This window comes from Poecilia reticulata, chromosome 15, assembly GCF_904066995.2.
Source record: "Poecilia reticulata chromosome 15, P_reticulata-male-v2, whole genome shotgun sequence".
NCBI lineage: Eukaryota > Metazoa > Chordata > Actinopteri > Cyprinodontiformes > Poeciliidae > Poecilia > Poecilia reticulata.
The window spans coordinates 6,606,284-6,630,362 of NC_088844.1; the positions used below are offsets into that span (position 1 = coordinate 6,606,284).

The following is a 24,079-nucleotide window of genomic DNA, read 5'->3' on the forward strand; positions in this document are numbered from 1 at the left end:
TCTATTATCTTCTCCATGTTTACGGAGCTAGAAAGCCTCCAAAAATGTGCCAGAGGTGCCTGGATGCCCTCACAACTGCAACTCAAACGAAAAGATTTATTTTTGATTTCTTCCATTCCTCTTTTGGGCTGAAGAGAAGTCAGTGCTGCTCAGAGATGTTCCCTCCTCCTCCTGCCGGCTGCCGGAGTCCTGCCCCCCTGTGTACAGCTCAGCTGAAGAGCTGCTCCCAGTCCCAGCCACAGATCACCGAGCCGCTCCTGGCATTCCAGCAGGACCCAGTATCACAACCAGCCTCCTCACTGAAGGAGACGCCTTTCTGCCACAGCTGAAGCCCAATGAGGAATATCTGAGAAAATTTGATCTTTTTTTTTTTTTTTTTTTTTTTTACATCTAAAATTTGATTATTTATTTATTTATTGTATTTTTTTTATTTTTTATTTTTTACAAAAGCAAGTCCTTCAGCAGCATGAGTATGAAAAGGAAAAAGGCTGGGCTGGTCATCAGCTGGCAGAGATCTTTCTCAATTCTGGCTCCTTGGAGAAAAGGTAAAATAATCTTTCAATCCGTTCCTCAGAGATATGTCTTTACAGTCATAATTCCTTAAAGGGTGTTCATTTCATTTCTTTCTTCGTCATGATCCTAAACTACCTGCAGACTCATCCTCTCTGAGCTCTGTAATGTCTCAGTAAACACGATTAGCACCCTGCGGTGCCTTTGTTGCTCTTGTTTTTAAAGATGACTAAGAACTTACACAAACTCAGTGATGTAATCGACTGAGATTGGCAGCTTTTCTTTTATTCATAAGACGCAGTCTCGGGTTTTTTGCTCCTATTGTTTCTACGGAAATCCTTTAAAAGCAGATTGGCGGTCATAAAAACTTCTCTGGCCTCCTCTTTTTTTATTCCTACTCCCATGAAAACTGTGAGCTGCAAGCACAGTTTGTGAGGTGGTTGCCACAAAATAACAAAAAGAAAAACAGATGTGGATTCCTCCTCCTTCGTGGGACAGGAAAGGATGGACGTTCTGGAGGACGACGGCGTCAAACGTCACAGACAAAAAGTATGCAGGAACGACAGAGATTCACAAGAGTCTGTCAGAGCTTTAACAACCTGCAGCCAGATGTTTTCTGTCATACTGTCTGATTTATCAGGGGGGAGGTAGCAGTCACTACTGACTCATTGGTACATGTTAACTCCTGGATGACAGTAGGAGTTTGTTGCTGCGTACAGGTTACCCCACACACACAAGTTGAAGATTATTCACATTTAACACATCTGGAAATCATCCCAGTAAAAGGATGTCCCAGTAAAGGGATCCAACTTAGATTGTACAGTCTTTGGCAAGCATGTTCAGTTAATAAAAACCAAATATTGCATGTCAGCACAAACATATATCAAGCACGGCTGTGGAGGGAGATGATTTGGGCTGGTTTGACACCTTCCAGGCTTTAATTAGACCTTGAATTCCTTCAACTGTGAGTCCAACAGCTGAAGTTTTGGTCCAAACTGAGTCATCAGTGACCAACAGCAGCAGATACTCAACAGAATGACTGAAAATGCTGTTCTGAACAGGTTTGAGCTTTAAGAAATTAAGCCACCTGGATGTGGAGTGAAGTGGGACATGAGGAGGGTTAGAACTCAAGCTGGGCCAATATTATCCTCAATGCATAGAAATGGGTGTTTACAGGATGGTATCCAGTAGGGATGCACTGATTGCAGTTTTCTGCAGTCGATTCTTAGACTTTTGCCACAGTAAATAAGTTTGGCTTCACATGTAAGTATCGATTGATCACTGATCTCAGAAAATTTAGAAAATTCATATGCCTGATATTAAGGGGGTCTGCCCCCCTTAATATCGACCTCACTTAGCTGCTCCAAACAGGAGCAGCAGTGGGCTGAATTTAACCCTGCTGAGCCACCGGTCCTTTCAGAAATCAGACAGAGAGGTCAGAGAACGACCAAGTCCCAGTTTGACGTGTTAAGTGAAAGGAGGTCGAAAATCACTTAGTCTGCACTCAAGTTCTTCCATGATTGCAGATGTAATTATACTAATAAGCTCATTTAGCATTTCATGCTTTGGCTATTGAAAGGCAGCATAGACTTTTGCTGCTGCGAGGCTGACAAACTGTTAGCTTCTTTCACACACACACACACAGACACACACACACACACACACAGACACGCGCGCGCACGCACGCACGCACGCACACGCACACACACACACACACACACACGCACACGCACACGCACACACACACACACAAGGCTGCAGCTCAGACTTGGGGCTTTATTAGCAAAACTTTAGTTCAGCTCCAGTTTTATGTCGAAGGTGAATTCGTGGGGCGTGTAATAAAACCAGGTTGTATTCATAAAACAGAACCTTTCATGGTTTTCCATTACTAGAAGCAGTTTGAGCTTGAAATCTTCATATTTTCATCCCAATGTTTACTTCCAACAATTCATTGCAAATGACAGATCCTGATCAGTGCACCTGTTTCCTTCTGTGACCTAGTAATTTATGAGATTTGTACTGACTTATTTTTACTGCTGCCTGTTGCCCGGGTCAGTGCTGTAACTTAGAGGTAGCTCTTCATCGTCCCACCTGGGCAACTAAAGATCCGGCAAAATCAAAGCAGCCGTGGTTTGTGTGAAAAGTGAGCAGCAGCACACCGAGCTTTCTTATCACAGCGTCAGGTTGCTCTGCATTCCGCAGCTGAGCCCCACTCAGATATCACTGTCAGCTTATTTACAGTAGGAGCCCCCCCCCACACCTGCTGCAGAGCAAATCCCACAGATGCCTTGCAGTGGGAGGCGTAGTAAATCTGCTCATTGTTGCCTCCGATCGGGAGCCCCTTTGCTCTGCTCCACAGCAGACACATTGTTTGCCGTGTTTCTTAGAGCAAGAAGAAAGGGCTATTGTGCGGACGGTGCAGCTGTGAGGACGACTCCTGTGTCTCCATCGTTGTTTTCATCGCAAAACACATTCAGGGGGTTAGGATCTCAGGTTTATTTGGTTTTGTGATCATTTATGCTCCTTAGTTTCTTGTCTCTATTAGTTCTGCCTTGTTACTTCAGTTTCTTGCTAGTGATTCTAGTTCTGTTTGTTTCTTGTGTCTCGTCATTTCTTAGCTTCTCTAGTTTTATTAAATGTCTTTGTCTCGTTATTTTTGTTAGATTCATTTCCTAGTCCCCAGTATTCTTTCCCCCACCGCCTGTGTCACTTCCTCTTCCTCTTTCCCTCTCTCCCTCCGGTCAGCCTTCCTCTGCAGCCTGTTAACTCATCAGCCCAGATCCGTTGTTCCAGCATTCACTCTCCCAGTATTTAATCACATCTCCTTCATTCACTCCTTGCTGGTAGCTCCTGTTTCTCCCCTTGTCTCCTTGCTGGCTTTCTCTCTTGGATTTATGGTTTTTGTTCTGCCCTGGCTCCCTGTGGTTCCATATGTCTTGTGTTTTTTAAAAAAGATTTTTATTAAATATCTCGATCTACTCAGTGCCTCTGCTGTTCTGCATTTGGACCCACCATCAACCACCACTCATCAAACAGGACACAGGAAGAAGCCGTCGAGGCCTTTTCCAAACTGCAACCTGACATAATCGCCTCTAACGGCGCTTCTGTTCTATGACAAGTTTAGTTTTCAAGAATTTCTCTAAGAGCGTCCTCCAAAAACATTTAGTGGCTGGCAGGACAGCGGCAGCATTGTCTCTGCCTTTACTTTGAGGGATGAGCTACTTCCCTCTTAAGCTGTTAAAGGGAATTATTCCCAAGGAGTGTTTGACTGAAGCTACAATGCTCCTGCACATTCCTGTCTTATCATAGTGGTGTCTGGCAGGACAGAGCAGTGCTGGGGTCATGCATTTACTTTGATAAGTGGGAGGGAGTCTGGCTATCATCCTCAGTGCTGATGACATTTCTCTCATGATCCCAGCTACACCTCATGTCGGGGTGCAGCTGTGGCTGACAGCGTGGTTTAGACTGCTACCTCTACTACTGCTGATTTAATGCTGAGTGCCGCTGTGATGTATTAGAACATGATTCTAATACATTCTTGGGTTCAGTTTAATAGCCTAGCTGAACAGATGTGTTGTAGCAACCAGCTGTTGATTAGTGACCAGCGCTTTGTTTTAACCATAACTTTTATCGTCATCTCCGTAAAACCCCAGAGGAATACAAACATGTATTCTTATACATGTTTGTCGGACATATGAGAATATTGTTAAAAGGTATAATTAGTGGAATTATGTAATTATGTCATTATATTAGTGGCAAATCATCTCAAAACAACAATATTATCGGTGATCCTGATAACTTCTGGGGTGATTAATCATCCAGAAACATTGGTTATTGCCTCTTACCTTCATTCCTTTAACTTTGGGGTATTTAAATGACTGTACATGAACTCTGCTGATATATATATATTAACTAGTTTAATTAAATGCTGTTTTGACCTCTGGTGTTTATCTTAGAGCTTGGTTAACGTTCCCAGCCTGAGTGCCAGGTTCTTTCCCAGCTCCTCCTGACCCCTTTTAGTCCCTGCATGAAGGGTGTGTTTTACCTCCGGCCCTGGAGGCATCATTGAAGTGTTTTTCTCATGAAGTATGAACCCGAGGCATCAAGCAGAAGACAACAGGTCAATCCACCCGCTCCTTAAACCGTGCCGAATCCACCAGTTTCGGTCTGGAATGTGAAATGAATCTTAGGGGGGAAACGGCAGACGGATGTTCTCAGACAGAAGCCAGGCTTAAGGACGGGTCGGGGAGACAGGTTGGGGGGGAGGAGGACCGTCTCTGATGATATATGTTGTGTGGAGCTCAGTCAAACACTCACGACTGGAAATCAGCTGAGTCAGCATGTGCTCACGATTACAGGACAGAATATCTCCTGGTGTACCGTTTGCGAGGGATGAACACGACCAGATCAGGGGAACACCTGCGCAGCAGGCGATTATCGCACGAAAAGGATTGAAGGGACACTCGAGGATTGTGTCAGAATAACGAGAAGTCAGATTACACAGCCCGGCTGGTCGGATGACTTCAACGTGTAATTAAAGGCAACCTGCTCCCCTTCTCAGTCTGCTGGGGTTTCACAAGAACAGACATGTCTTGAAATCTCGTGTCAGGAAGACAGAAGAAGCTCCAAAAGTCTTTGTCTGGCTTCAAGAGTAACTCATTCTTTTATTCGACAATTTTAACAAGTGTGAATCCTTTTTTCAAGGCACTGACATCAATTTTTGTTCCAGAGTAAAGAAAGCTTTATGGCAACGTCTCTCTAACGTTGGTCTCTTGTATCTTTTGCTATCTTTGTTGCATGTTAATCTCTGTACATTACGCCGTGGCCATCAGCAGATGGTAAACACTAATTTGTGCCACTGTACAGACAAACACATGTTGGATACTTCACACAATGTGACCAGTGAGGTCACTGGAAAAAGAAAAAGAAAAACAACAATCCAGCTGCTAAAGTACCAACCTAAAATACATGCAATCATTCAGCTGTTTTTTTTTGTGTGTGTTTTTTTTTGTTCCTATCATCGGGCAAAAACAGGAAACAGGAGTTTTGTGGGCTTCACAGAATGAACAACATGTGGCAGACAAAGCAAGAGAGAGAGAGAGAAAGAAAAGAAACTTAGTTCAGACTGCACCTTTGAATGAGACTATGTTATGAGTTTATGTTATGAGGATCCAAAGAAAATATAGTTTTGAATTCAGCATCGAGTACAAGAGGCAGAGCCGTCTATTATAAAAACAGATAATAGATGACTCTGCGTCTGATGGTGAGCTCAAAGCTATATTTTCTCTGCATGGCGGTCATTCGTCTTGGCTCAGACGTTCTGTCCGGTCAACACCACACTCTTGTCCTGTACGAACACCCACGTCACAAAAACAGGGAAGATTCCCTCATTGTTTTCTGTTCTTCATCACCTCACTTACATTTGAAAATTATTCATTGACCCCAAAGGGAAATGAAATGTTGTTGCTCATTTTATTGGGTGGGTTATCGTTATTGTAGATGAGGTGATGGCTTTGGGCAGGAATGTCATGATGTGTGGCAGGCAGAGGCATTGAGTAGCTGTTGGTATTTAATAAAAAAAAAAAAAGGATAAAAAAACAAAGTTACAAAAATACGGGAAACACCAGAAGCCAGAGCCAAACAAAAACAGGAATTGGTGGTAAAAGAACAGCAGGGAATCTTCAGGGAAGCAATGATAACAGGAGGAACCAGCAAAGAGTGAGAGCAGCAGAAGTGTTTGTGGAATAATGGACCTGAACTGATTGGTTAACAGTGATTGGAAGTGTGATGGGAAAGAGCAGAAGGCAAAATTTGAGTTTTTCTTATTTTTTATTTAGTGCCTAATTTCATTAATTCTGCTGGAAACATCCTGGGAATAAAAATGAATTAGATTGTCATTCTCTTATTTCCACAGTCCAAACTATTCCCATACCATCCCTGAGCAAACATGCTGCCATACACTGCAAGCCAAAACTTGGAGGCAGTTTCTGTTCACTATGTCTGTCTTAATATAAATACTCCTGAATTCTGTGGATTGTGGGATGTATTTTCTACACATTCATACTTCACTTTTACTGACAATTCGCCTCAGTGTGCCCTCGCGTGTCCACTGACGTCAGAATAAATGACAGTCAGGGTGGAGTGGATTTGTGAGTATTTCTGTTTTAGTGAAAAGCAGAAATCTCAATGTTTGTGCTGTATCTTGTATAAAAAGCTTGTAGTTGTTAAAGTCAGAGAAGGTTCCTGTGAGCAGAACAAGATTTGAGCAAGAAAAACCCAAATGCCCAACAACTGCTATGAGCACGTTTACTCAGAAGTGACTCTTTTTATAGCAAACATATCGAGAGAGATTCCAACAATGCAACGTCTTCTCTAAAATCACATCGGAAGTTCTTTCTTTCTTTCCGAAATGACTCATGGTAACATTGCCAGTATTTTCTCTGTTCACAATGAATTATTTATTGTGTTAATATTTGCAGTAAAAAGCAAAATTGGCGCACCATTTCCTGATGTTTTTCATGTTCCTTACCTCTTGCTGCTTGTTCTGGCAACAAAAACACATTAAAAATGATTATTAAATTAAATTACGTATTTAGTCAAATGACTGGTTTGATTGGGACTCAACGAGGAACTTAGATGTCTTGATATGACTTAAGATTTGTGGTAGATATGTTTTTGTAGTGGTTATTTCATAAAGTGCAGAGAAATGCCATAGTATAAGTTTGTAGTAGTAGTTAAATTACTTGATGAGAGTTAAATAATTCCAATAGTTTTTCAAACTGGAACATGGTGATGTCGCTCTCCAAATAAATGTTTGGTTGCTGTGATTTTTGTGTGTGTGTTTTTTAGTTATTTCAATAAACAAATAAGAACAGAAAACACACAAGAACACATTTGAGGAGGTTTTGTTCAGCTGGAGCAGAAATAATGTTTTTTGCTGTCTCTGTCTACCAGGGAAAGGAGACAGGAATGCAGTTCTGGACAGTGACGTTGTGCTGACAAAAATGAAGCTCTTAAACAACTTCAATGAAAAGTTCTGGACGGCAGAAGACTCTGTCTCCACTCTCTCTGCAGCATCAGTTTCTGAACACAAGACTCCAGACCCAGGTGAGGCCTCGGAGGTAAACTCCCATCCTGAAGACAAGCCTCGGATGGATTCTGGCACCGGATACCTACCGGGCATTTTCTTGGACTCTCATCTCTCCAGGCTGTACAAGTTTGAATCTGAAGACTCTGGAGTGGAACTGCCAAGCGGAGCCAACTCTCCGTCTACCCCCACAGGCTCAGAAAAGAGCTTTGCGGTCCACAGTCGAGAGTCCTCCTGTCACTCCTGTAACCTGGACTCTGACTCTACCTCCTCCCCCGATGCACTAGTTACAAAGGACCAAAACTCCAAGGAGGCAAACTGCTTAAAGACCAGCACGAATTCAACAGTGGACATCCAAGACGACGTTTTCACCAACAGAGAGGACTTTGACCCTTCAGTTGTGACAGTGAAACTGTACATATGTGAGGAAATGGACCAAAGTGATGCTACAGGACTTACCTCTGAAGATGTTCGTGAAAGATCCGAACGACGTGATGAGAAAATCTCGTCAGATGATAAAAACAGCTCAGAGAGCGTAAAGCTTGCAGACGAATTCTTACCAGCACAATGTGAGGATGAGACAGACGAGGACATAAAAGCTGAGTCTCTAAGGAGAAGTGACACCAGGGACAGTCTGGAGGACTACATGGACGCATGCTGTAAGCTCAGTGAGGTAAGAAAACCCTCATTTGTTTATCCATCCATCTATCCAGGTCATGGGAACTCTTCATATTCTAAAGTGGACCCGATGTGGATGAACTGCTTATGTGACAACAGCCCGACTCTCCTTACTCAGAGGTCTCAGAGTCATCATGTCATGTTTTTCTGTGGGATGCTCTCTCTGGATGGGTCTGTGAGAGAGCACCTGGCAGCTGTCGAAGCTGCACAGTCACGTTCAACTGTTTGATGTTCCTGAAAACATCCCAGCAAGGCTGCGAGGACGTCTTTCATTACCAGCAGCTATTACAGAGAAGAATGTGAGCAAACATTCCGCATGAATCCCCGTTGTTGTTTCACAGAGAGGGACAGATTGGAGAAGGATTATTAGAACATCTGAGTTGCGAAGGCTGTTGAAACAATGCCGAGTTTGAAGGCCTCTCTTCACGTCGATCGAAATGAAACACGAGAACCTTTCGGTCCCTCGGACAGAGCCAGTTAGCTGAGTATGATGCAGCACTTTACTGAGTTTGCTGAGGTACTGGAGATTTGACAAAGTGATACTGTTGATGACCGGCAGGCATTTCCCTCTCTCAACCTTCCTTATTTTCCGAGCCCAGAGGTTGGCAGCCAATCCTGGTGTATCCAGTAGGTGTTGAATATCTCAAATTACTTGCATATTTACAGAGATAAGGCTTCTTTGATAGCTTCCAGGAGGCACCAGAGAGGCAACAGCCTGGGTCAGCTGCTTTTGGGGTGAGGGGCTTATGAAAAAAATTATTAGTACAGAATGCTTAGTGGCCCCCATCATCAGATATTTAATAGTAAAATGGAAGCTAAAGCACTTTCAATAACACTTTATTTGATGGGGTGTGCATAAGACATGACGCTGTCACGAACATGAAGGAGTCTTTATGAATGTCTATGACTGTTGTCATGAAGTGTCATTCGGTAAATAATGAGACTTTTAAAGGAAAGTTGCTTTACAAGTTGGATTAAAAGTCCATTAAAAGTGCCAACTTTGCATTAAACAGTGGTCATATGGATTTGTTTATCACAGTCTTGGCATTCATTTTCATTGTGGTTAGTTTCAACTTAGTTTAAAGGCTGTTTTTTTATTTTTATTGACTTATTGACCTCCCAGGCTTAATGAATAAAGACGACACTTTCCAGCTGGGATCCACAGATGTTCTTTATACCCCTGAGTGTGTTTTGGAACAACTGAAATAGAATGAGGGTGTTGACGTTAACTATTTCGTCTCTGATCTGGAGATCACACAGTGGGTTAGAAGCTGTGAAATGGGGGCCCAGAGCAAGCGGGGCTCCGTTCTGACGAGCAGCAATACTGTTAGTGATTCTGCTAGCTTCCCCAAACTGAGCCCACATAAAGCCCAGATGTGGTTGGTTCAATTAGCTGACACATGAAGCTTAAAATAGGGCTTCTCTCTCCACGGCTGTATTTTTGAAACACAGTTATGCCCTGTGAACAGATTGGAAAAGCATAATACAGAACTGTTTACAGGACAATTCACATATAAAGTATAAATAATTTAGTAATTAATTTAAGAGTCCCACAGATTTAAATGAATCCATGTGTGTAAAAAAATCTGCCTGTTCTGTTTCACAGCATAGTTAATGTTTAATGACTGCTTTGGATTTCTTAAAAATCTGGTTTCTGTGAACTGATTCCCAGCAGTGAAGGAACATCCAGAACACCCATCCCACAAGAACAAAACAATTTGAAATTTTAGTAATATGCTTTTTTAAATTTTTTTTATTTCCAAAAACCTAGCAACCCAATTGTTTTTGTTTTCACGGCTATAGCAGCTATTGTGGATGCTAAACACTGCAGGCAAACTCAAGAATTACTTCCTTCCTGACTTCATATCCGAGGCCCAAAGCAACAGCTCATCTTAAATGGAAACATCACAGGCCCTGTCAGGACTGAGTCATATTTTCCAAGGATACACATTTTCCATATTGTTTTTGATCAGGGGTGTCCAAAGTGTGACCCGGGGGCCATTTGTGGCCCTTGGAATTATTTGTGTGGCCCACTAAGAATGCTCCAAATTTCACCCTCCAGGAACTTTTTAACATTTTTAGCACGAGAATTTAATTCTTTACAAATTTAATTTCTTCTTTAATGGGAAGTGGAAGGCACAAAGTATTTTAATTATATAAAATATTTTCATTATAACCAGCAACTTTTAACTTAAAAAAAGACTACACTTTTATTTTAAGAAAGTTTTCCTTTTTGTTGCTGGGAATAAAATAAGAGATTTTCTAGACCATACAAACTGAAAAACATTACCCATAAAGTTTGGAAACTGTCCGCCTTTTATTAAGACAAAACATTTGTCACTTTGTTTCATTAAAATATTGCATGTTTAATCAATTAACAAGTATTTAAAAAAGAATTGTTTTGCGTTTCAAGTCAGAAAATCAATATGGTCCCCTGATTATTTTCAACTTTAGCATTCTGGCCCATGTTGCAAAAAGTTTGGACACCAATGTTTCTGATTAAAGCAGATTTTTTAAGAAGAAATGGCTTTAGAGAAGAGGAAGGACCAAAAAAATATTTCACTTAGATTTTTTGGAATAGTTATTAAACAGGAGTTACTGGTGTGTCTACCAAAGATAACGTTGCTGATATAATGTGAGAATTTAACATTCCTAGATTCAAAACTTCTGCCTGTAAGTAGAAGCAAATAATCCTTCAGACGTGTTGAAAACGACTCCACCAGCACTGAACTTTTGCACGTGTTGCTTACGTTTAAAACCTTGACCAAGTAGCTGTGTTGTGACTGCATTTCCTTTAAGGCACAAAGTGTGAGAAAATATTGTAATACTATTGCCTCGTTGTCTAACTGACGCTTCAGCATACGGCGTGTCTGTACTGTGATCTCCAGCAATCGCAGTGCTACGTGTGTTTTCGTCATTTTGAAAAACATCTTTCTTATTAAGATAAGCACTTATTGTGAAGTGTCCTACTTCATCCTGGTTGCTTCCTGTCTCATCTCTGAGCTGCAGCTTCGGGTTTGGTGGTCGCCTCGGAGGTTCTGTCAACAACTACCCCATGACTCAGCGCAATTAACTGGAGGCTTGAGGAAGCAGAGCAGGGTGTGTCTGTTTGTTTGCACTGGGATTGCTCATTTTGAACAGAAAATGCGCTCCTCCTTACTGCCATTTCTCGTTCCAAACAGTGGGTCCCTCGGTGGTCTCTGAGGAAGTATGAGTAGGACCGGTGTGAGACCCAACACTCCTCAAATTACAGACCCACACGCACCCACTTTGCCTTATCTGCTGGCAGGAAAAACAGTCCTGGTCAGAAGTTACTATACACTCCTCATGTTCATTTTTAGCGTTATTAAACTTCTAAACCCTTCTAAATGGTTTTAAAATATCATAAAACCTGGTCCATGACAGAATCCCTAGCAATGTAAGTGAACTGGACTAATTCTAGTCAGTGTCCAGTCAGAATTAAGCCAATAGCTTGTTTGTCAATAACTACAAAAGGTTTGTGGCTTCTCTACAACTTAGATAACCGTAGCTAGATACCAGCAGAATGTGTTCATATCCACGTACCAATCTGTCGTGGTGAAGAGAGATCTGAGTCAAAAAGCGAAGCACTTTATTTATTGGTCGATCTACGTTCCGACCCTCATCTACGATCATGAGCTTTGGGTCATGATTGAAAGAACGAGGTCACGGATCCAAGCAGCTGAAATGAGTTTTTCTGTAGGGTGGCTGGGCTTTCCCTTAGAGACAGGGTAAGAAGTTCGGTCATCCAGGAGGGACTCAGAGTAGAGCTGTTGCTCCTTCATGTCGAGAGGAGCCAGTTAAGGTGGCTCGGGCATCTGGTCAGGATGCCTCCTGGAGGCCTCTCTGGTGAGGTGTTCCAGGCACGTCCCACTGGGAGGAGGCCTCGGGGAAGACCCAGGACATGTTGGAGGGACTAAGTCTCTCGGCTGGCCTGGGAACGTCATGAGATTTTCCTGGACGAGCTGGAACAAGTGGCTGGGGAGAGGGAAGTCTGACCCTCCCTACTTAGGCTCCTGCCTTCGTGACTCAACCTCTAATAAGCAGAAGATGGATGGATGGACGGACGGACGGACGGACGGACGGACGGACGGACGGACGGACGGACGGACGGATGGATATATCTGAATCTAATGTATTATTTCAACCTTGTGTTTATTAGGGAAAATTCACTTGAGAAATGGACTTGCTTGTGTACAGAGAAGAGGTTCTGGGCTGTCATCAGACATGAGATCCTGTGTGATAAAGTGTTTTTAACAGAAGGGCTGCTTCCTTTGCAGACATTTAAATGTTTTTGAAGGTGCCCCATCATTGTAAAACACAACGTGTGCAGAGGTTCTTGTTTAAGAACTTTGTGATCCAGGAAGTATTTGTAGGTCAAAAGAAAAGAGTGACGTCACCTCAACACAACTCCAGCTTCAGCACCATCAGCATAGGAAGCCTGAGCTCATATCCTGCTTTTGTTGGGTCAAATTTAGGAATGTTGATAATTGGATAAATATTTGCTCATGATTTCCTCTTATCGCCTAGAGTGCCTGTGTTCAGCTGGTGCGACCACCACGAAGAGAAGATTTTTTTTAAAGTCGAGAGAAAAGGAATTTATTTTTTAATTTAAAGTGAAACTCATTTAAAGAGCAGCAATTTTGCTGATAAACTGTCTAAACAGGTTATTTAATGTTCTCTCTTCATATTTCTATGCAAATTTTGACATTTTGCACTGGAATACAAAATGTCAAAATGCTTTGTTTAATTACTGGCGGAGGTTGCTGAAGCACACTCGTCCTTAACTGGACTTTCCCCACCGATGTGGGCGCCTTCCAGGGAAAAACATTTAACCAGACACTTCGAAGAGGCTCTGACTCCAGGGGGCGATGTGACGAATCAAAGGTGTTAATACACGCTAGAACCAAAAACTCTGACTTGTCTACTTCCAACTTTGGCATAACTAAACAAAACTACAACGAGAAAAAAAAAAAGGTAGACTCACAAAAAAAAAAATTAATCATGACCTTGTTTTTTTTGTTGTTGTTTTTGTTTTATTATTTATTTATCTATTTTTACAGTAATATGTACAACAAGTTACATAAACAGAAAGACAAGGCTTAAGGAAGGTAAAAGAGCAAAAATTTCAAACAGGAAAAGGTTAAATAAAGGTCTAATTTCTCACCTAAAAACAATTTCAAAACTTGTAGGACCAGATTTATAGTGATATAAACAATTTGTAACTTTCTGCACTCCGCTTCACTGTAGCTGGTGGCGCAAAAAATGTTACTTTCCCTTCCGGGCCATAAAAAAAGAGCTGATAAGACAAGACTTAAAACTCCTTTCTTTCCTGTTACATTTGGTAAGCAACACATTTGGAACAAACAAAGAGCCATTTTGTCTGACTATAAAAAGTGTGATCTACAGCAGATGTCTTGTTCTGTGTGGCAGATAACTACCACTGTACATAAGTCAGAACAAAACACATAGTGGAACATGGAGGTGGTAGTATCATACTATGGGGATATTTTTCTTCAACAAGGTCGGGGAAGCTGGTCAGAGTAGATGTGAAGACGGATGGAGCTAAATGGCCCTGTGTGCTGTAAAACCACAAATGCTCCGTCTTTTTCTATGTTTACTTCTCTGTGGTTGGGAGCAGTCAATCCATTTCCAATCCCCTCCTTTCATGTCTTCTTGTGAGTGTCTGTGATCTCGTCTGATGTGCACACATTCTGTTTCTGCAGGCCCAACAACAGAGACCCAGTCCTGTGGGCTCAGGTTTGGTTTACCTGGAGCACATCTGCCAGCTGCTCGAAAAAATCGCTCATCTGCAGGAGGTAAACTTTCGTCTGCGAAGGCAGGTCTGCAGCCTGCAGAGGGACAGCAGGATGACAAAGACCAAGGAGGTGTGTGAATGTTCTCTGATTCCTCTCAGGCTGGGTTTGAATCCCAGCCCAGGGTCTCCATGCATGAAGTTTGCATGTTGAATAATGGATGGATGAATTTTACGGTACTTAGCCTTTAGTAGAAGAAAAAAAAAAGTATTTTATTTTTCAGTGATTCTCAATAAAAGATAAACTTCAATAACTTCTAAGTTTTCTCTAACTTTCTACATTAGATCAGAGCTGTGTTTTGATTTGGACAAAATTTTTCTTTTACTCCCATGTCTATATAAAATTTTTTATGTAAATATGTTGAGCTTTAATCAGTTTTTTCAACACTCCCTATATGCTAAATCACATGTAAATGAAAATATGCATATAGTTTTGATTAGAGGTGCACTGATTGCAGTTTTCTGACCGATCACCTGTTACCAACATTTAAAAAGCCTAATCGATTCTGATACTATTTTTTTTTCTCTGAAATGTCGTCATCCTGAGATACAGCAAGGAAGTTGTTGAGTTGGGTGACTATTGTTAACTACAAACCTGCAGACATGACCTGGTGGTCTATCGGTCAAACCCCCTCACGTGAGAGCAGAAGATGGCAGTGGTTGATATTTAGAACTTTGCTTATAAGATCAGGGGATAAGATTAGCTTCACATACTGACTGATCTCTTCATAAATCGGTGCTCCTCTAGTTTTTACATTTAAATGGACAAAGTAGTTCTATTTTGCATATGAGGCCTACCAAGCTTTGAGGCAAGAGAAGCTCAGTTATTCTAAGTTATTCTTCCTATCTCACTATGTGTGTGTGTGTGTGTGTGTGTTGTGTTTATTCAGGAGTGTTTCCAGCGGTATTGCAGCTGTGGCTCTGCCATGTTGGCCTTCCAGAATTGGCAGTCGAAAAGTGACTTTATGTCTCCGAGTGGTACTTCCTCTGATCTGTCCACCATCCCGGAGGTCAGCCGGCACCCGCTGCTGTCAGCCAGGAAAGGTAACCTGAGAACACATCCTGGTCAGGAGCTGATATGACAGACAGTAAAGACAGTGAAATCGTGGCAAAAACCTTACACCAAATAATTTAATATCGCCAATTCACAACAAATGTCATCTCAAGGCAACATGCAAAAATTTTTTTAAAAATTTCAGTTCAATTTCAAATTATAAAGCAGTTCAGTTAAACTCTTTTTTTTTGGCTAATTAATTACAAATTTTATAATCTACTGAGTCCAAATGTAGCAGACTGGACTGAATTTTACCTGCTTGCTTTATAATGAATCTTTTTGAGATTCTTAAGTAAAGGTGTAATGTTTTTTTTCTCGGCTAGATTCCAGTTATGTTACGAGTCTCCTTATGAAAAGCCATGTGCTACAACAGCCTCATTGTGCTGTTGTAGCACAATGAGGCCATTAGTTTGTTTGCCATGCCATGTTTGACTGAAGCTGATTTAGGAGTAGCTGAGTCTACATGGATGTGGGGGAGAATATGTCTGCAGGTATCCTTTAGCCTCTATCCTTCACACTGATCCCTTCCTTCTCAACTCACACAAAGTAGCTTCCAACAAAACCCAGACAGCTGTTTCTACAGTCCACCCTGATTATCTCAGAGTGGAGTCATCTCAGGGCGAAGCCACTCAGAGGAAACATGGCCAGGTATCACATAAAAAAGAGCTCATAATTCATGACTCTAGCTACCACTTTGCTCTCCCAGAGCTCGATGTGAGACAGGCAGAGGAAGGAATGCTGCTCCTCTAAATAATACACAGGCCTCTTCATGGTCTTCTTTTAAGATTATTAGTTAACACTTACTTACCTGACTGAGTGAAGTTGCCTCCCCCACCTTTTTCAAATCAGACAAAAATGGTGTCAAACATTTGTGCAGCAAAATTTTTTGTTTGTGCCGCTACCATTTTATAGATATTAAGAAATGTTTCCAGAGGCCATTAAAGGTCAACCAGGCCCAGCCCCCATCTTCTTCAAATCAGACAAAATTGATGTCAATCAACTCATTACGTTTGTGCGACGTTTGTGCAGCAATTATGTTTGTTTGTGCTGTTTTGACTTTGAAAATATTAATGAAAGTTTAAAGGTCAAAAACTCAACCAGCTCCCCCACACTCACACTTTTACAAAATCAAAATGACCTTTAAAATTTCATTAATATCTTCAAAGCCAAAGCAGCACAAACATAGACAAGTTGATTGACATCAATTTTATTTGATTTGAAGAAGGTGGGAGTGGGGTTTGACCTTTAATGACCTCTGGAACTTCACTCAGGTCACTTACTTTTATCAAAAGGCTTTAATATTTAAACATTTGTCTAAAACTTTAAAATTGCTAAACAAATAAATTATTATTATTATTATTATTATTATTATTATTATTATTATTATTATTATTATTATTATTATTATTATTATTTGTTAGACTGTTAATTTTTTTGTTGTTGCAGTGTTTCTGTATGAAATGTTCCCTGATGGCGTGGGATGGTGAATTAGTAAAGTCAGTAACAGAAGTGTCTCATCTGTGATTAATACTTCAGGCATGAGTACTGAGGATTTGTCAGCCACCCCAGAATGGAGGAGAAGCCAAAACCGAAGGAGCTACGCTGAGAGGGAGCCCCATCTCCATGGAGATAGCACAGAAAGGAGGAGTCCTCCGACGGGCCGCGTGAGTGTGCAAATCAACAAAATCACGTGATCACAGATCACAGACAGAACTCTTGATGTTGTTTTTGATGTTTGATATATATAAATCTCACACAGGGTGTATTGTCAGTTATGACTTAAAACATTTGACTTCATAATAAAATTGGGCCTCTGTCTCTTTAAAACCTCCTGCTCCTTCTGAAACTCCGCCTTCAGGAAGCCATCATAACATGATGCCTCTATTGACCCTTTAACAACGTTTTTTACCAATGTTTAACTGAGAAGTAGCTTGTATAACGATCTCAGTCAGCAGGCACACAGTTCCACCAGGTGTTTGCTAATTGCTGCTGGCTAGTCTGAAGGAGCTGAGTGGGGGAATCGTGGGGGAGGGTTGCTCTATGAGGAAGCTTGGACGCTTAGTAACCTCAGCTCTGAGGAGGAGCTTCATTATCAAAGGTGGAAATCAGCTGAATGGTTGCCTTGGGACATTAAAGAATTTCTCAAACATGCATGAAAGAATCAAGGCAACATTCCTGCTTCTTGTTGTTGATGAAGGAATAACATTATAACATGATATAAAACTGAAAAGTCAGTTTTAATGAATAATTAGGACGAGACATAAGCTGCAGCTGCTTGGCCAGTGGTTAGCTAAAGCACATTTAAAGTCTGCTGCCCTTCTGTTATGTGTCTTAATGTACAGCTCAGTGAAAACTACATGTGGGGCCGAGTCAAGGACCTTGTGAGAAAAAGTAAAGGGAAGAACCAGAGCGGGCTGGGACTGACGTCTGCTCCACTAAAGTTGTCTTGTCCTCAGCTCTACAGGTGAGGAATATCTACTGCACTCTTTATGGCTGTTGTGTCTCTGTGACCTGCTCATATGTACCTAAAATTCTGATCACATTGTTCTGTCCAAACTGTGAAGTAATAGAAGTTGGTAGCACGGTTGCCTTACAACAAGAAAGTCCTGGGTTCAATTCCTGGCCCAGGGGTCCTTCTGCATGGAATTTGCATATTTCTCCCTGTGCATGCATGGGTTCTCTCCAGGTACTCCTCCCACAGTCCAAAAACATAACTGTCTGGTTGATTGGTGTTTCTAAATTCTCCATAGGTGTGTGTGTGTGTGTGTGTGTGGGTGTGGGTGTGGGTGTGGGTGTGCGTGCGTGTGTGCGTGTGTGTGTGTAGGGGTGTGCGTCTGTGTGTGTGTGTGTGTGGGGTGGGGGGGGGGGGTGCGCGTGTGTGCGTGCATGATTGTTAGTCCTGTCCGTCTCTATTGCCCTGCGATGGACTGGTGATCTGTCCAGAATGTACCCCGCCTCTTACCTGTTACCTTCCAGAGATGGGCACCAGCAGCCCTCCCAACCCTACAAAGGATAAGCGTGTAAGACAATGGATGGATGGAAACATTAAAACAATGTAGCACTTTGCATGATTTTTAAAAATAATGACACTTTAATGCAGAGTTGGCACTTTTAATGGACTTTCAATGGAACTTTTAAAACAACTTTGCATTAAAAGTGTCATAATTTACCAAATGACACTTCATGACAACAGTCATAAACATTCATAAAGACTCCTTCATGTTTATGACAGTGTCATGGCAGTCTTATGCACACCCCGTCAAATAAAGTGTTACCAAAACTTCAGTCCCTCAGTGATTGTATCCTCTATGAATTTGTTGTGGAGAGTGTAATATCTTCTACCATCATCTGCTGGGACAGCAGCTTCAGAGCCAGTTACTAAAAAACGCTCAACGTTCTGGTTCTGTTCTGGGGACTGCTCTAGAAACTCTAGAGATGATGCATGCAAAGAAGAATTCTTTATGAAATGAAGAACATTACAGACAACTTTGACCACTTTCTTCATTCGAACATCTTCAGTCAGAGACTTTTGACTGTAATACTGACTGCTACAGGACGTCCTTCGTGCCCACAACCACTAACATCTACAACAGCTCTTTGCATTACAGAAACCGATCATTTCTCTTTGGGATCATCAAGTATTTTTCAAACTGAATTAGAAATAACTATACCATAAGCACCAGACAAATTAGCTATTGCTTTGAAATAAAAGTTTTTATTGTGCAGAATATGACGACTTTCTGCATTCTGTTCTGAGTAACCTGTGAAGTTTGCTGTCCTGCTGTTCATTTTACCATCAGATGCTGAAATGGTAATTGTTGTACCTTCAAACATTCTAAAAGAAAGTGATGACGCGGCTACAACTGTGTGTTTTTTTTCCACAACAAAAAGTCCACATAATTTTGCCTTAGTATTTTTTTATTTTGAATTCAATATTTCTCCGACATGACTAGCAGCTGCTGAAATCCCCTTAAAAAATGTGCTTATTTCCTTTGTTTGCTAAAAGAAAAAACAGTTTTAAAAAAGGAGGAATGTATGTCATTTGACCACAGTTAATAGAAGAAGGCATGGGAGGACGAAAGGTATTCAGCTACTTGTGGGCTGCGAACAGAGATTGACAACTTCCTGGCAGGTGGAGATAAAAGAAGCTATTAGCTTAATTTTTCCTTGCGAGGCCAGGAGTTTCAGTAAATACTTTACTTTAAAGCTCGTACAGCAAAGAAGTCTCATAGAGGGTGGGAGGGCCGCTGCCACTCTCTCTCCTGCCTGGAATCCAGTCCAAACTCCGAGAACCAAAGGACGGGGTCAGCGAGTCAGACTTTAGGTATGCTCAGAGGAGTAATGCAGCCTGGTGAGACATAGCTGCAGTGCAGGATTCATTAGAAAGGGCAGCGTCCGCCTGCTAACTCATTCATTACAGCAGGAGGGATGCCAAATCAAAGAGCAGTACACTACATTTTAGTTGGGTATTTATACAACAAATTCATTAGCAGCTTTCAGCCGAGTTCTTGCGCAGATGATAAGAGTTCAAGTGCAATTTGTTTTTTAAATGTTGGTGACATGAGGATGAACAGCAACAGATAGCTTTTGCTATGATTTTGCTGTTAATCCCGAACATTTTTCGTGCAGGCCTGATGAAGAACAAGCGAAATGTCTTACCAGAAACAGGAACTCCATGATTGTCTTGGGCTACCAGAACAAACAAGAAGACATCTCTTGGCTTTAGTAAGCATCCAGGTAGTTACACATTTATTTTTTCTTTTCCATTTCTTGTCATGTCTGAAGGAAACAGCAATAAGCCATAGTCACTGACTGTGTGTTGGAGAATCTATTCAGAATAGCCATCCACAATTACCAGTGGTGTTCCCCTAGGATTGGGCCTTGTGCCTCTTCTTTTTAGAACATATTTTATTCACTTAGATCTTATGCAAATGAACACAAAATTCATTTTAACATGGCGCACAGTCCAACCTGTCAGCCAACCTTAATAAATTAACCTTAATTCATGGTGAAGGCCTCTTTTTCATCCTGTGGTGTTGGTCCATTGCTTAAAGTTGATTGAAATCTAGATGAATGAAACTTGGACGTAGCTGACTTCCCAAGCACATATCAGAACTTTTGAAACAGACAAGCATGACAATATTAGGTTCTGAGAACAGCCTTGATCTCAGCCCTATTGAATATGTATTTACGTATTTACATATTTACCACTTTGATGACAGAATGGTTGAAATAAAACAATGTGGAAAGATTTCCAGTCATGGGTTCTTTGTCAAACACATTGTTCAAACAGACACTATGACAGATGATGAGATATTTTCATTGATCTTGTACTACTTGTATCCTATACGCCCTCCCCCTTACACACGCACACGCACACACACACACACACACACACACACACACACACACACACACACACACACACACACACACACACACACACACACACACACACACACACACACACACAACCAACAGTCGAATTACATTTCAGTTTGATATAAATGTATGTTGTTATTCTTCTTCTTCTTTGTCTTCTGTTAACATCAGATCCAAATGGGCTCACGCTGAGAAGAAGATATCAGGAGGTTCTACCAAGAAACTCTGAGAACTTAAAGGAAACAGGAAAAAAGAGAAGAGGAGTGTGAAAGCAGAAGACAGAGGAGAATGTTGAAAGAAATGACTCTGGAACAATGTGTAACAAAGACATCAGAGTGAGGGGGTTGACTTTCTGTGTGTTTTACTCTGTCCAAAGACGAGTCAGATGGTACCACTGCATTGTGACATAATATATTTTCTGCAGAATGTACAGTTTTTACATTCTATTATCAAATCTAAGCTTAAATATCTTTATAATCTTTACATTATGTATATGGTAAATACATACAGACAAATGGCAGCTGTTTTTGTATACAGCGCGTGCATGTGAAGCATTATTAAAGGATGTGGGAATCGGGTTTTCTGTTGCGACGTTCCGATGTTCTCAAACAGGTCGGGAAGAGTTCAAAAAGGTGTCAGATAACAACCAGCTGCTATTTTTTTTCCCCTTATGTAACATTTTCAAAATGTCAACAAATACATTTTTAAATGTTATTCCATGATGCACCTGTTTCAGTATTTTCATAACCTGGATTCAGTGAAGAAGAGCCACATCTGGTTTTATTCCAGACTCACGTGCCATGCGTTGGTCAAATAATCCTAAGATTTTAATAAGAATAGTGACATGTTATTATTCTTGTTATAATAATAACATGAACTCTTTCATAACTCAAGGAACTTTTATGACAGTCAGGTCTCATAGTGTTTTACTACACACACACTGTACAATTTAATTTCATGTGCTGCATTTTTTTTGTCTTCAAACATGACAAATGGAAACGGATTAAAAATTCATTTCACACTGTGGTGTAAAAGATGACATAAAAAGGGTAATGACATCATAACATTTTAGGGATAAACGAGAAAACCTTTCAGTGACATTACAGAATGAAATATGAAAGAAAGCAATGATGAGAATGTGGAGAGTAAATGGTTTGTTGCCTTAATCTGCAGAATAAAATTGAAACGCTTTCCAAGATAAGAAAACAAACAAAACAAAAACAAAAAAAACAAAAAAAACACAGCACCCTCTAGTGGTCAAAGTGGGGAATCGCATTTTAAATGCCTCCGTAAAGTCAGTCAGCTCACGTACAAGTGTATTTGGGAGGTAAGCTGTTTTTAAATTGAAAATAAAGTGTCCTGTGCTTAAAGCCACCGGACATTGTTCACACAATTTTGGACATGTGGCATTGTCCGATATCTCACCTGCTGCGTCTGATCTACTTCAAATAAGAACTAATCCCTCATATCAGGTGTTTCTCCTCAAGCTTTGAAAACAGCTATCAAATCATTTCTAAAAACGAACAATCTGGACAAATCATCATTGCAAAGTTACAGGTCAATCTATAGCCCTCCATACATCAGGCTCGATGAATGGAAGGTATTCATGTGGCCTTCCATTCATCGAGCCTGAAGGCATCTAGCCTGAAAGCATTGTTTGACCAACCAGCAAGTGATTGGTCATTGTTTGGAAGATGAAGCTGCCCTTGTCAAAATGTTCAATAGCGCCTGCATAAATATGGACCCTGGAAGAACCACGGTGGTGGCTCTGTTGGACCTCAGTGCAGCATTCAAGCCTGTTGACCATGACATATTATTGAAGCAACTGAAGGACTGGGTTGGAATGTCTGCTCCGGTACTCGGCGAGGTAAAGAACAGGGACTTCTTCATGGGAATAGGTGACTTTCATCAGAAGTGACAAAAATCACATGCAGGGTCCCTCATGGTTCCACAAGTGCTATATAACATCTAAATGCTCCTGGTCAGTCAGATTATTACAGGTAATAAGTTAAGTTACTGTAGATAATACACAGCTCTACATTACAATGTCACCAGTTGACTACCCATTCAAGCACAGATTGGATGTGCCATAACCTTCTTCAGCTGAATAGAAGCAAAACTGAAGTAATACATTGTTTTTACCTAAAGAAGAATGATCAAGAATCGGCACACAGCTCAGCTATTACAGCTGGAAACCAGTGATCAGGCCCAAAAATCTGTGTAGCAATGGACTCAGATCTGAAACTTTGGCAACACATATAATAAAAACAACTACAAAGTCAGCCTTTCATCACCCAATAAACATAAACTAAAGAACTATTGTTCCCGACTGTTGCATGCAGACTTGTGGACTGTTTTGCCTTCCTCCTCTTGTTTTTTTTTTTTGGCAGATGCAGCATCCGACTGGTGTTCATCAGACCTCGTTAAGGAGAAGTATTTAAAGGAATGGATTTCCTGAGAAATCTAAATAAAAAGCTCGCTAAAGAAGTGCTTTAGTGAGCTTAGTAGCCATCTAAAGCATTACTTCTGTAAACCTCCCCTTTGTGTCCTCTCCTCCTTGCAGAGCTAGCCTTCCAGAAGAAGGCTCCTGGATTGTTTACAAGTCCTCCGTTCTACGGATCCCTCCTGGCGTCTCGTTTTTTTTGACTTCCTTGCCGCTCCATTTCTAATCCACCCACTCAATGCTCACCTGGCTGTCCACCATACAATGAAACAGCAGAACAAATATCTGTCTCCATAAACCATCTCCTACAGTAAGCAGCTGATCAGGTTGTGGATGCACCTTGCACTCCCCAGGAACATTGTCCTCCTCTTCACCACATGTGGTTCCAGTGCCTGTCAGGTGTTTCTCCCCCCACTTCCTGTAAGACAACCTCCAGCTCTATTGAGTATCTGTCTCAATGAAACATCCTTGCTATTCGTAATTGTTGCCTGCACTGGAGTCATCCTATGAAATCATTGCACCAACAAGATATTGAGAAACTTATCCGTGTGTTTATCTTTAGCTGAACTGATCACTGCTTACTGTCTTCACAGCTCCGCCTAAAAGATCTGACAGCTGCAGCCGATGTAAAACGATTCTGGGTCGGATATTCACATCAAAACTAGGTTCTAAAGTCCTTGCATTGGCTCCCTGTGCGTCAGAGAAAATACTGTAAAAATAATTTTGTTAGTTTATAAATCACTGAATAGAATAACCAAAAGTACATTAGAGACCTGTTGTATCAACCTTCCAGACCACTCAGCTTTAAGTTTTCTCAGTATCTTCCAGAGCCAGAACTATACATCGAGAAGCCACATTCAGATTTTATGCTCCACTAATCCGGAATAAACTTCCGGAAAACTGCAAAAACTGTTAAAACATTTATTTATTTATTTATTTATTTATTTTCAAATCATATCCACTTCTTCAAATACTTCTCTTTGTTGCTCTGTGGTTCCAGTTAGCGTGGTTTCACAACTGTGAGGTGGAAAAAAAGGAAATAAAGGAGAAAAAAACTCCGCAAACTAAACAAAAATATAACCAATAATATTT

The 24,079-nt window shown here is 41.1% G+C and overlaps 1 protein-coding gene across 2 annotated transcripts; it reads left to right on the forward strand.

Moving 5' to 3' along the window:
• The first annotated feature begins 216 nt into the window (after positions 1 to 216).
• LOC103476510 (uncharacterized) lies at positions 217 to 21,268 on the forward strand. Of its 2 annotated transcripts, none has more exons than XM_008428917.3 (8): positions 217 to 545; positions 7,465 to 8,270; positions 14,020 to 14,181; positions 14,999 to 15,152; positions 16,699 to 16,826; positions 17,505 to 17,626; positions 19,792 to 19,899; positions 20,716 to 21,268. In XM_008428917.3, the coding sequence occupies exons 1-7, from the start codon at positions 467 to 469 to the stop codon at positions 19,886 to 19,888; spliced, it is 1,548 nt and encodes a 515-aa protein (XP_008427139.1). In that variant the 5' UTR covers positions 217 to 466; the 3' UTR covers positions 19,889 to 19,899; positions 20,716 to 21,268. The 2 variants fall into 2 exon arrangements, with proteins under 2 accessions (XP_008427139.1, XP_017164285.1); XM_017308796.2 differs by having other exon boundaries at positions 19,792 to 19,887.
• Positions 21,269 to 24,079: the final 2,811 nt, after the last annotated feature.